Source organism: Aquarana catesbeiana, linkage group LG02 (genome assembly GCF_042186555.1).
Source record: "Aquarana catesbeiana isolate 2022-GZ linkage group LG02, ASM4218655v1, whole genome shotgun sequence".
Taxonomy (NCBI): Eukaryota; Metazoa; Chordata; class Amphibia; order Anura; family Ranidae; genus Aquarana; species Aquarana catesbeiana.
This window is the reverse complement of record NC_133325.1, coordinates 46,357,135-46,371,146: the sequence shown is the minus strand read 5'-3', so window position 1 is coordinate 46,371,146 and position 14,012 is coordinate 46,357,135. Positions and strand designations below refer to the sequence as shown.

General features: G+C 41.3%; 1 protein-coding gene across 10 annotated transcripts in view; it reads left to right on the top strand.

Moving 5' to 3' along the window:
- The window catches only part of DLG2 (discs large MAGUK scaffold protein 2), a 2,047,541-nt gene that overhangs the window by 1,396,158 nt on the left and 637,371 nt on the right, over window positions 1-14,012 (top strand). For all 10 annotated transcript variants that reach the window (XM_073612834.1, XM_073612838.1, XM_073612841.1 and 7 more), the window contains one exon: window positions 8,738-8,893. In XM_073612834.1, coding sequence (XP_073468935.1) covers window positions 8,738-8,893 — 156 coding nt within the window. The remainder of the gene's footprint in view (window positions 1-8,737; window positions 8,894-14,012) is intronic.

Sequence of the window (14,012 nt, the reverse complement as noted above, 5' to 3'; positions counted from 1 at the left end):
GCCAAAATACATATTGTGGCCGTGAATTACAGTTTGATAAATGAAATCAAATACGTGAGTATGCAGGAGCAGCCAACATGTTTTCACATAACACTTCATCAGGGTACTGCATGCATTACTGATTTCATCTAGATTATATAAGATATAAAACGTATCATTAATATAACAATACATATCCTATGATCAATTCAAAAATTGAATAACAAAAAACAAAAATAGGTTGTTAAATTGTATAACATTTATAAAGATATATGTATATATATATATATATATATATATATATATATATATACACTTTGCATGTGCTCACCTGGTCACAAGGTATAAATCACTATAGCGTATCATTACATAAGGCATTCACCCATCATAAAACCACTTGAGGCCAAATAAGTGGTTTTATGATGGGTGAATGCCTTATGTAATGATGCGCTATAGTGATTTAATGATACGTTTTATATCTTATATAATCTAGATGAAATCAGTAATGCATGCAGTGCCCTGATGAAGCGCTATGCGAAACATGTTGGCTGCTCCTGCATACTCACGTATTTGATTTCATTTATCAAACTGTAATTCACGGCCACAATATGTATTTCGGCTGTATTGTTGTTTTTATCTGATATTTTTCAATAAATTTATACTTTTTATACTAATCATTTCTGTTGTTGGTGCTCACCTTAATTAAACGGACCTATTACCTCCCTTTAAAATCCCATAATTCTTCTGAGAGAGCAGTGTCTCTCTCCCCACATTCTTATTCAAACCAGGGACTGGGAGGAATGATCTGTTTCTGGAAACTACTTTTTCATATACGCATCAAAAATAAAAACAATTGTGGAAAAAAATATTACCTAATTTGCTAATTATAAGCCCAAGACCGTGTCTGGATAACTTTTTCTGTTTCTGAAATACTTTGAAAATAAACAACACATTTGTACAAAGTGTGATCACTAGTTGATAGATATCACAACTGTTCCACTGTAAGATATTAAACTTAGTAATGCATATAAGGGCTAAAGTAAACTTTTAAGTGCAGCTATTTCTAGCAACTAAACAGAATCCATCTTATTCTCATCTGACTCCAGTAGAGGGAATTCTGATTGGCTACTCTGGGTTTATACACTTAACTTTTAAACCTCTGTTCTTGAATAGGGCCATTAGTCCCAAAGTCAAGATTTGTCAGCTGACCTGTAAGATGTGGTATAGCTGCTGCATTTTTATCAGTTATAGTGAAACTTCAGTCATAAAATTAAGTCCTGCTAGATCGTATCAGGCTGGCCTCTTTTGCAGGTATAGCGACAATGCCTTGAAAAAAGTATTCATACCCCTTGAAACTTTCCACGTTTTGTCATGTTACAACCAAAAACATAAATGTATTTTATTGGGATTTTATGTGATAGACCAACACAAAGGGGCACATAATTGTGAAGTGAAAGGAAAATAATAAATGTTTTTCAATTTTTTTTTACAAATAAATATGTGAATTTAGCCCCCGGATTCAATACTTTGTAGAACCACCTTTCTCTGCAATTACAGCTGCAAGTCTTTTTGGGGATGTCTCTACCAGCTTTGCACATCTAGAGAGGGACATTTTTGCCCATTCTTCTTTCCAAAATAGCTCAAGCTCTGTCAGATTGGATGGAGAGCGTCTGTAAACAGAAATTTTCAAGTCTTGCCACAGATTCTCAATTGGATTTAGGTCTGGACTTTGACTGGGCCATTCTAACACATGAATATGCTTTGATCTAATCCATTCCATTGTAGCCCTGGCTGTCCTGCTGGAAGGTGGACCTCCGCCCCAGTCTCAAGTCTTTTGCAGACTCTGACAGGTTTTCTTCTAAAATTTCCCTGTATTTGGCTCCATCCATCTTCCCATCAACTCTGACCAGCTTCCCTGTCCCTGCTGAATAAAAGCATCCCCACAACATGATGCTGCCACCACCATGTTTCATGGTGGGGATGGTATGTTCAGGGTGATGTGCAGTGTTAGTTTTCCGCCACACATAGCGTTTTGCTTTTAGGCCAAAGTTCAGTTTTGGTCTCATCTGACCAGGGCACCTTCTTCCATATTTTTGCTGTGTCCCCCACATGGCTTCTCGCAGAATGCAAATGGGACTTCTTATGGCTTTCTTCCAACAATGGCTTTCTTCTTGCCACTCTTCCATAAAGGCCAGATTTGTGGAGAGCACAACTAATAGTTATCCTGTGGACAGATTCTACCACCTAAGCTGTGGATCTCTGCAGCTCCTCCATGGGCTTATTGGCTGCTTCTCTGATTAATGCTCTCCTTGTCCGGACTGTCGGTTTAGGTGGACGGCCATGTCTTGGTAGGTTTGCACTTGTGCCATACTCTTTCCATTTTCGGATGATGGATTGAACAGTGCTCCGTGAGATGTTCAAAGCTTGGGATATTTTTTATAACCTAACCCTGCTTTAAACTTCTCCACAACTTTATCCCTGACCTGTCTGGTGTGTTCCTTGGCCTTTATGATGCTGTTTGTTCACTAAGATTCACTAACAAACAGAGGGCTTCACAGAACAGCTGTATATATACTGAGATTAAATTACACACAGGTGGACTCTACTAACTAGGTGACTTCTGAAGGCAATTGGTTCCAGTAGATTTCAGTTAGGGGTATCAGAGTAAAGGGGGCTGAATACAAATGTACCCTACACTTTTCAGATATTTATTTGTAAAACAATTTGAAAAAAAATGTATCATTTACCTTCCACTTCACAATTATGTGCCACTTTGTGTTGGTCTATCACATAAAAATTTCACCCTGCTCTGCACATGCTCAGTTGCTCTCCAATATTTGGAATTGTGCTGAAAATCAGAGCCAGTAGAGTAGAGGCTGATCTGCTGACAGCCTAAAAATGTAATACTGCTCAGGGATCTGGACTTCAGCAAAATGGCAGCCTCCAGGGAGAGAAACAGGGGCAATTCTGGGGGCAATTTACAGCACACACTAAATTTGATAGCATTATTATTAATGTGAAATGTCCGATCCCCGCTAAAGATCATAATTTTTTTATCAAAATGTTATGGGTAAATTTCCACTTTAACTGTAGCAATTAAAGAGGAAGTAAACTTCCTCTGCAGACTTTTAGGTAAGCCTATAATAAGGCTTACCCATAGGTAGTGGAAATATCTCCTAAACCTGTACAGTTTAGGAGATATTTCCAGTGCATGCAGCCAGTGACATCACCGGTCCTGTTCTTTCCGAGCTGGTGTTGTGAACGGTGGCGTGCCGTGACATCGCCTCGGCTCCGGTCAATCACAGCGCCGGACCCCTCGAACCCGGAAAAAGCTCCGGGAAAGATGTCGGCCTTGACAGCGGGGAACGCTGCAACAGCTTCGTTCTAAAGTAAGTATTTCATGATGAGCTAGTATGCGATGCATACTAGCTCATTATGCCTTTGTCTTGCAGGGTCTTTTTTTGGGGGGGGATTTTTTTTTACAACCTCTTTAAGACCATGCAAGAATCTCGCCCTATAATGCTCTGTGTTGTCAATCATTCAAATATGATGTGCCTATTGGTTCACTTATGTTAGAGAGTGGAGGTGGGGAGGCTGTGCTCCTAGACATTGGAGTCTGCACATCTGAGGGGGTTGAAGTGAGCTAGATTGGGGTTCAAAGACACATTTACCAGTTCTTTTTAGGGTGGGGAAAAGTGGGGGATTTTAAATAATTTACAGTAAAAAAATGCTGCGCTGGAACGATAAGAAGAAGCAGCAGTAGGCAGTGTGACAACACGAGATAACCGTAATAAAAATAAACTGCGCTAAGTGTCCTTTACATATCAATCGTTAGTGACATGTTCAATGGTATAGTCCAAATATCACTTTAGGCAAGAAAAAGCACTCCGGGTCACCCAAATGCTAAAACATGCACGGAAATGATTCACGATCCAAAGATCACGACAATGAAATGCCCTTACCAGAACGCCAGATATAGTAAGTGGATGGCTTAAACCCAGCCAGGGCCTTTAGGATAAGGACCGATCAGCTCTGTCAAAATTCAGGCGTAGTTCCTTCAGTTCAATACCAAAAGACAAAAAAGCTGGCCATAGTGTAGTATTGTTTTACAATCATGTATGAGCATGCACCTGAGACCAACACCCTATTGTGCACTTTAAACGAAAGGTGATATCCCACCACCATAGCTGTAGAGTGTGCTTACCAACTCTCAGACTTTGCATTCATTGGGCTCTATGTCACACTGGGAGATTGATTGCTGTATCAGGAAATCCTCATCCACAGTATACGACCCAAAAATGAGATAAACTGACCATAGTGTAATACATTCAACAAACCCTTTAATGAATAAAGTAGTACACTTACAAACAGACGATCAAATTTCGCATAGGATGTGTAAAAACGCCGGCCGGCATAACAATCATGGAGCGGAACTCGTCCTCCTTCCTCATTCACGTGGTGACGTCACTGGTGGTGACGTCACAATTTGCTCTTCACTGTAAAGAATCTTTGAGTTTTTTTAATCATGTTAATAAATACTATCCAAATGTAATGTTGGGCAGATTTCTTGTATTTTTATGTACTGTATCTTTCCAGATTACACTGAAGATACGTGTTTCCTCTTTCTAAACAGGATACAAAATACTATGATTGGTTGTGTAATAAACATGGTTTCCTTCGTGAACACAAATTCACCCATCTATTTATATGTTGTAAGTTCATGTTATTCCACACTGAAGATTATGGTGTGTTAAAGACGTTATTGTATATCCATATATGTTAAATGCATCTGTGTAGCCAGCTTACTTTATTCTTGTTTCCTTCTAATGGTTGGGAATGGCTAGTGGATTTGAAAGGTTGAAGGTCACAGCAGTGCCACACTGTGGGGGGGGGGGGGGGGTTGCATTACATAGATATGCAAGTCTATAGACATGCATAACCCACTGGAAGCCAGTTCAGTGCTGATCAGAATGAGGTCAACTGCAGAACAAATTCCCTTGAAAATGAATTCTGAATGATTTCAGAAGTGTCACAAACTGATGTCATACTGATACCATTGATACAAGACCAAAGCCTGTCCACACAGGCCCAAAATGTGACGTTGTTATGGAAATAACTGCATACCCACTTATAGTCCACAAACGAGAAGTTAAAAACCAGATCATATATAAGAAGTGGAACAAATAAATAAATATGGACTAAAAGGAAGGAAGCGGAGTTCCAGCTGGACCCAATGTCTATTTAAAAGTGTAGCTGCTGACTTTTAATAAACACACACTCACCTGTGCCGAAGCCTCCGTTCTCTCACCCGCTTGCACACGGTGCTAGCATTGCAAGTTCTGGGCACCAGTCCTCAGGAAGGATGAATTGGAAATGGAGCGAGTACAAAGAAGGGCAACTAAGCTAATAAAGGGTCTGGAGGATATTAGTTATCAGGAAAGGTTACAAGCACTGAACTTATTCTCTTTGGAGAAGAGACGCTTGAGAGGGGATATGATTTCAATATACAAATACCGTACTGGTGACCCCACAATAGGGATAAAACTTTTTTGCGGAAGGGAGTTTAACAAGAATCGTGGCCACTCATTAAATTTAGAACAAAAGAGGTTTTACCTTAAACTACATAGAGGGTTCTTTACTGTAAGAGCGGCAAGGATGTGGAATTCCCTTCCACAGGCGGTGGTCTCAGCGGGGGGCATCGATAGTTTCAAAAAACTATTAGATACGCACCTGAATGGCCGCAACATACAGGGATATACAATGTAATACTGACATATAATCACACTGAGGGTTGGACTTGATGGACTTGTGTCTTTTTTCAACCTCACCTACTATGTAACTATGTAAGTGTGGGCTGTGGGAGCTTGCGGCTTCATAACAGGGTGTGCACTGCACATGCACGAGTCGCGCTGTGCCTCCTGAATGGCCAGGCATGGCCTGTGACGTGTCCCAGAAGATTGCAGGGAGGGAGGGGAAGAGGAGGAGTCGCCTAGGCGTCGAGGAAGGAAGTGAGAGCTGGGTACCTGTCAAAACTAGGGTTTCCCCACTTCCAATCCACATGTCAGGAGATTGTGACCGGCCCTCTATTGAGCCAGTTCAGACATCTCCGGAGTGGTACCGATGCGAATTGCACAGGAGTCCTGTGAGTCTTCTGGTCGGTATTTAGCCGAAAATTCAGACTGAAATCGGACCTGAAAGGGTGAACAGGGACGCACCGGACCCCTGCTGTGAGCCGCTCCATGCGGCAGTGTGAACCCAGCCTTAAGAAAGGATTTTGCTTGGTTTGGAAGCTTGGCATTACGTGCTATTATTAGCTTATGATCTACTCAAACACCCAGATCCTTCGCTACCATTGATTCCCCCAGTTGTAGGGTTGCCACTTCATCCCTTTAAAACTGAACATATATTAATTACACAGGTTGTGTGGCTGATTAAGGTGGTAGATAAACTCGCTTGGTGTCTTATCTGAATTAAATTAGCCTCAGAACCTGTGTAATTAATATGTGTTCGGGTTTAAAGGAATTAAGTGGTAACTCTACCCAGTTGTACTGCCCCTGGTAAATGCACTCTCTCTTAGTAAATGAGCAAAAGTTCCGCTGACTTCCATCATCCAATCATGTGCAAGCAAAAATTCAGTTTTTTGTTTTTTTTTTAATTCTCCTTTCATGTGATTGGGTATTCTTTGCAAAGTGAAGCTTTACATCATTTACTGAGCTCTGGAGCAACTGCACTTTGCAAAGTGCACGGTCTATTTGCCTTTACTAAATCAACCCCTGTATGTAGCACAAACTGTAGGAATATGTCAAAAGATAACTGAAGATGCAGAATTACACCCCAAATTACTAAAAATAATGTAAAAAAAAATATAGTGGAAAATAATGAAAAGTGCAATTACAAACAGATACTGCAAAATACACAGTGTAAAAGGATATAACCAAGTAACCAGGGCACGTGCAACCCAAATCAAAATCAAAAAAAATGTGTCATATAGGGGAAAAAAGGAGAAAAATATGAAGGCAGACAAATAGTAAGCAGCAATGAAGCTAAACACGTGCTCAGGATGAGCTGCTAATGTTATGCACATTTTGGACATTGATTAAGTAGAAGATTTATCAGTGAAAGAATTGCTCTTCCAGGTCACATAGAGTGCTTATCTGAACAAGAATGTAGTAATTCACTTCTATGAACCGTTGGAATCCAGCCGTGACCTTCTGCCTCTTTATTCCACTGTGGAGGAAATTGATTTGGCCTGTGGAGTGGTGATGGACCTTGATGCTGCTTTGGTGGGGTGTACTGATTTAAGAATAAAAACTCTCACTATGCGGAGGATACCTTTTCTGAAAAAGGACGGAACAGCCAACACCATCACCTTGACTGAGATATTATGGCTATCTGGCTCTTTTCCAAAGCATGAGTATGGTTCTGGAAGACATACTAAAAATTGATAAATTAATACTGTGTCAAAACACATAAATCTCCAAGAGAAGCCTTATATAATTGTGTGAAATCCAGGAGGTATGAATAAATCAAAATCCACCACATGATCCACCACCCAATGGACTTCAGAGACACATATCCTTTCCGGAACGTGAAGTATCTAATGCTTCCAATAGCCCTCAGTAAATGCACAAAGGTGGATATACATCGAGGATCTTTCAATGGTGTTGATTTACCAGAACTGAAGGGTGCAAAATTTGGTGCAGCTACACAGAGCTACACCAGTTCATTTTTAGTATGTTTTGGTATTTTTTACAGTGTATCTGACTGTTGTTTCCAAGCTGCTTTTCTCACTGGTTTTCACTGTTCTTATTATATTTTTTTATCAAGGCATTTTCCTTTATATTTGACACGTGGTTCTGGAAGGCATGGTGTTTCATTAGACCATCTTCTGAATTTGCTTAGTTGGACATGTCTGGGGCTCCTGGTCCTAAAAAACATTTGAACATTCTCAGTGCTTCTAAAATCTCTTGTGTTTATACTGCATTGCATGTCAAGAAGGTTGCCAGTGAGCAGCTAAGGTGTCTGCAAATGCGAAAAAAGCCAATAGAGGGAGTGACAATGACCTGGAGGGGAACACAACTAGAACCAGTGGCGTTGCTAGGGGGTGGCTTTTGGGGCTATAGCACCGAATCTGGTGCCCATAGCCCAGAGTCTCTGCAAGGGTTGTCAAGGGGAGGGGTGGCTCTCTGGGGACCCTGATGTAAGTAGGGGGGGTCTCTGGGGACTCTGATGCAAGGAGGAGGCTCTCTGGGGACGCTGATGTAAGGGGGGCTCTCTGGGGACCCTGATGTAAGTGGGGGGCTCTCTGGGGATATATACACACACACACGTATATTACTGTATCTACATCTGTATGCCCACCCAAGCGTATGACTTTCTTTACTACGCTGCTATGGGCTCTAGCCCCAGATCTTTTGTAGACCTAGCAACGCCCCTGACTACAACATTACCCTCTTTAGGATAACTTCCTGTTGCCTTGATTTCAAAGACAATCTTTATTTATTTTATTTTTCTGGACAGAGTGATCGGAACCCTTTTTCAATGTGTATTGTATGTTTTCCGACTATGGAGATTTACTCTCTCAATATTTGTTCTTACCGTATTTGTTTTCAGATTTTGTTCTAGATTTGTGTTGTAATGTAGGATATAATAATGGTTACCCGTGTATCATAACACAGCTGATTATCTAATCACAACTACTAGAACATACTTATTGAATTGCTTTTTTAAAGGCATTATCCTGTCTTTTGTCTTCCAGGTCTCCGGAGCCGGTTTACAGCACTGTAAATAAACTAGGTGACAAACCTTCATCTCCGAGACAATATTCCCCTGTAGAATGTGACAAAAGCTTCCTACTTACATCTCCGTATCCTCATTTCCATGGAGGCCTTCTTCCTGAGTGTGAAATTTCCAGGTATGAGACAAAGACATCCTTAATTGTATTTTATAAATTCCAAGCTGAAGTTTAATCTGCTTTTTTATTTTTGCCTTTCTTGGTTTCTTCTCGTTAACATCAACTGACATTTTTTTAAACAAAACCTATAGCTAGTAGTAGCTTTGTAATGTTGAAGACATTTGCTAGCTTCTCAATGCCACTACTTCAGTTCTAGTGATTGTCATGTTCTAAAGACCTCATCTTACTTATATCTATACAGGTAGCACAGGCACCTTAGCCCAATCACGATGAAGTATGTCAAGGCAGATGTTGATTGTCCAAGAACAGGGTGGGAGGTGTCAGACTTCCTGACACCAAGGTTGGATTTTTAAGCTATGCCAGGGTGCTTCCACAACTATCATACTCCCATCGTGGGAAGTACCACTGGAAGCTGCCTGCCAATAACTTTTTTGAGTATTAAGTCTTAAGCCCCGTACACACGATCAGACTTTCCAACGGGAAATGTGTGATGACAGGCTGTTGGTGGAAAATCCGACTGTGTGTATGCTCCATTGGACAATTGTTGTCGGACTTTCCACCAACAAATGTTGGCTAGCATGTTTTCAAATTTTCCGGTAAAAAAAAGGGGGTTGTCGGATTTTCCGATCGTGTGTACACAAGTCCGTCGGACGAAAGTCCCAAGTACAAACACGCATGCTCAGAAGCAGAAGCGGTCTGTCTTGTTTAAGATAGATAAGATAGATAAGATAAGATTTATTGTCATTGTAAAGCAAATCACAATGTAAACTAGCATTGGTAATGGAGAATTAACATTCGTGACGTGGCAAATTATGAAATCTCAAAATGCAGCTCACAATTCTCTTCTTCTTTAATGGGATAATAATGAAGCTGCTTTGCTGGTGATACTGATGGAGTTATTGCAAACAAATCCTCAAAGGCTTTTTTCTAGTGATATCAAAAATAATATTATTATGCTTTTTTTTTTTATTTGGGCAAGTTACCACAACACCATTATCCCGTAGTTTTTAAGATCAAAGATACAACTATGTTGGTGTCCCTTGACAATTTTACATTGTATTTTTTTAAATGTAACTGCCTACTCCCAAACTGTCATTTGAAGTAAAACACAAAGCCACAAAGCACAAAGTATTATTCGCCACAATTTTTTTATTGTGCATTAAAAAAAGAAAACAAATAAAATTAGACATTGTATCTGCCAATAGAACTTAACCACAAAGTGCATTCTATGCATCCAAAAATATAGAAAATATACCAAATCAAATCATTATTATTCAACCAAAAAATAATGTCAAAGCAATAAGTCCAAGGCCAATAATAAATAACACGTTATCTCCTCCGATTCCACAACATGTCTGGTTGGCGAACGGCCGTTCAGAAACTAACTGAAAAGCACGAAATAAAAAGCGCGAACTGAAAAGTACGAACTGAAAAGCGCGAAATGAAAAGTGCGAATCAACACTCACCAAACTTCTACTAACACAAAATTAGCAGAAGGAGCCCAAAGGGTGGCGCAAAAGAGCTGAAAAACCACGTAGTACATTTAGTACTTCACTACTGTACGTTCGTAATTGTTGGCCAACATTTGTGTGGCTGTGTGTATGCAAGACAAATTTGGGCCAACGCCCTTCTGGACAAAAGTCCACGGTTTTGTTGGCCAACAATCCGATCGCGTATACGAGGCTTTAGTGTCTGCTACTGGCAGCTGACATGGAAGGGAGCATTTTCTTTTAGTGTAGTCAAGTGTAGCACTTACCCCCGCAGGAGCTACTGGTTATTTGACGGGGACTCCTACTGTTCGTAGTGGTGACCCAACCTGTAGCATCATCTGATAAAGCACTGCTTTTGCTGGATAAATTGTAGAGGGGCGGTTGGGTGTAAAGGGTTACCCAAAATAGCAAAATATCTCATGCTTCGTATGTCAATAACAAAAAATGGTTGGTGATTCTAATTTCTCTAGTAGCCGCCTCGCAGTACAAAGGAATCTTTTAAGAACATCTAACTTGTGGTTCCAGGATTTTCCAGTATCAGCCTCCTAATGTCAAAAGATCCTTAAGGTACCTCTGTTGGTGGAATTGATACTCTGACCCTATGCAAGCAGTCACAGATACCTTAACCACTTCAGCCCCGGGAAGGTTTTACCCCCTTAATGACCAAGCCATTTTCTGTGATACGGCACTGCATTATTTTAACTGACAATTGCGCGGTCGTGAGACACTGTGCCCAAATAAAATGGATGTCCTTTTTTTCCCACACAAATAGAGCTTTCTTTTGGTGGTATTTGATCACCTCTGCGGTTTTTATTTTTTGCGCTATAAACAAAAAAAGACTGACTATTTTTTTTTAAAAAAACAATATTTTTTACTTTCTGCTATCCAATAAAAAAATGTAAAAAAATCTGATTTCAATTTAGGCCAATGTGTATTCTGCTAGATATTTTTGGTAAAAAAAAATCCCAATAAGCGTATATGCTATGATTGGTTTGCGCAAACGTTATCGTGTCTACAAACGATGGAATATTTTTATGGCATTTTTATTTATTTATTTTTTAATAGTAATGGCGACGATCAGCGATTTAGCAGGACTGCAACAGTGCTGTGGACAAATCGGACACTTAACTGACACTTTTGACACTTTTTTGGGAACCAGTGACATTATTATAAATAGCTTTTTTTTTTTTTCCTGGTTTCATCAGTCTATCAATTAAGGGGTGTGGTTAATTGCTCACCGGTGCCTATTTAACTGGTTGTAGGACTCAGTCTGAGCGTGCTCAGTCTGAAGCTGTGGAGCTTGGTGTAAGTGGAGCTGGAATAAGTGGGAGTTAAAAACCAGAGTTTAAAACAGGAGGTTATAACAGGGGTCATAGTACCTGTGTAGTGTGAGTATCTGAGTGTTGTCTGAGTAGTGTGTGTGGATTGTTAGTACTTGTGTATTGTGTACCTGTGTATTGCGAGTGCACGTAGGTCTGTGAGTACCTGTGTATTGTCTTGTTGTGTACCTGTGTATTGTCGTGTACCTGTGTATTGTCTTGAGTATTAGTGCCAGGAAGCTAGCTGTTAGGTAATTTGGACAGGGTAAAATCCCCAAATCCTCACTAAATTTAATAGGTACGATGCCCGGCGGGTGTGGAGAGGCGACTCTTTGTACATCTTGCTGCATGTATGCGTTCCTTGATCATCCGATCGAGGGCGAATACTGCTGTGCAAAATGTAAGCACATTGTTTCCCTGGAAGCCCAGGTTCTGAATCTGGGGAAGCAACTGTCAGCACTGAGAAGTCCCTCCATACTAAAGGTGAGCCAGGAACGTACACGGCAGGTGCCGGCAGGGGCCAGCACAGAGGCGGGTGGAGACAAAGAGGTGCAGGCACTAGCAAAGAGTAGATGGGTGACAGTCAGGAGGGGTAGAGGGGGAAGTGCCAGAGAGGCCGATCCAGGACTGGAGCATCCCAATAAGTACACTCCATTGAGTGACATTGGTGAAACCAGTCAGGGACCAGCACTGCTGGAGATGAGGGACTCTCCTAGCTGCCAGGGGAAGAACTCCTCCAGTGAGAGTGGGGGGGCAGCAAAGGGAAAGGAAAGACAGATTCTGGTGGTAGGGGACTCAATTCTTAGAAGGACAGAGAGGGCAATCTGTAACCAAGACCTGAAGCGCAGAACAGTATGTTGTCTACCGGGCGCTCGGGTTCGGCACATCTTGTGGACAGATTACTGGGAGGGGCTGGGGAAGACCCGGCTGTCATGGTGCACGTTGGCACCAATGACAAAGTCAGAGGCAGATGGAGTGTCCTAAAGAACGATTTTAGGGACTTAGGAGCTAAATTGAGGAAAAGGACCTCCAAGGTAGTGTTCTCAGGAATACTACCGGTACATCGAGCCACACCAGAAAGGCAGAGGGAGATTAGGGAAGTAAACAAGTGGCTGAAGAGCTGGTGTAGTAAGGAGGGGTTTGGGTTCCTGGAGGACTGGGCCGACTTCTCAGTCGGTAACCGGTACTATAGAAGGGACGGACTGCACCTAAATGAGGAGGGTGCAGATCTGCTGGGAATGAAGATGGCCAAAAAGTTAGAGGGGTTTTTAAACTAGGCGATGGGGGGGAGGGTCCAGAGACAGTGATAGCCAGCGCGGAAGATATTTCAGAGGGTAGTATTGGGGGCATTAGTGGTAGGTTAACCAAAGCACAAAAACACAAGGTGAGTATAGTAGCAAGTCCTAGTTGCAATCTTGAAACACCCAATACGAGGACAATATGCGACCGGTCTAAACTATGTGGCATGTTCACCAATGCCAGGAGCATGGCGGACAAGATGGGTGAACTAGAGATACTGTTGTACAAGGAGGATTTGGATTTTGTGGGAATTTCAGAGACCTGGTTCAACAGCTCTCATGATTGGCTGGCAAACATTCAAGGGTATACCCTATACCGCAAGGATAGAGAGGGTAAAAAAGGGGGAGGGGTATGCCTATATATCAAGAATAATGTACAAATGAATGTGAGAGATGACATCACTGAGGGGGCTAGGGAGGAGGTGGAATCTTTATGGGTAGAGCTCCAAAGGGATGAAGCTAAGGGGAAAATAATATTGGGAGTATGCTATAGGCCCCCTAACCTGAGGGAGGAAGTGGAGACGGATCTCCTATCACAAATTGGATTAGCAGCAAGGATGGGAAGTGTTATCATAATGGGGGATTTTAACTATCCAGACATAGACTGGGCGGAGGGAACCGCGCATTCATTTAAGGCTCGCCAGTTCCTTAGTGTCTTGCAGGACAATTTTATGGGTCAGATGGTAGACGCACCAACTAGAAATAAAACATTACTAGATCTACTGATTACCAACAATACAGACCTGATAACAGATGTGGAAATACGGGGCAATTTAGGTAACAGCGATCACAGGTCAATTAGTTTCAGTATAAATCACACAAATAGGAAACATGAAGGGAACACAAAGACGCTGAATTTCAAAAGAGCCAACTTCCCTAAACTACAAACCTTGCTAAAAGGCATAAATTGGGATAAAATATTAGGAACAAAGAATACGGAGGAGAGATGGGTTTGCTTTAAGAGCATATTAAATAAGGGCATTAGCCAATGTATCCCATTGGGTAATAAATT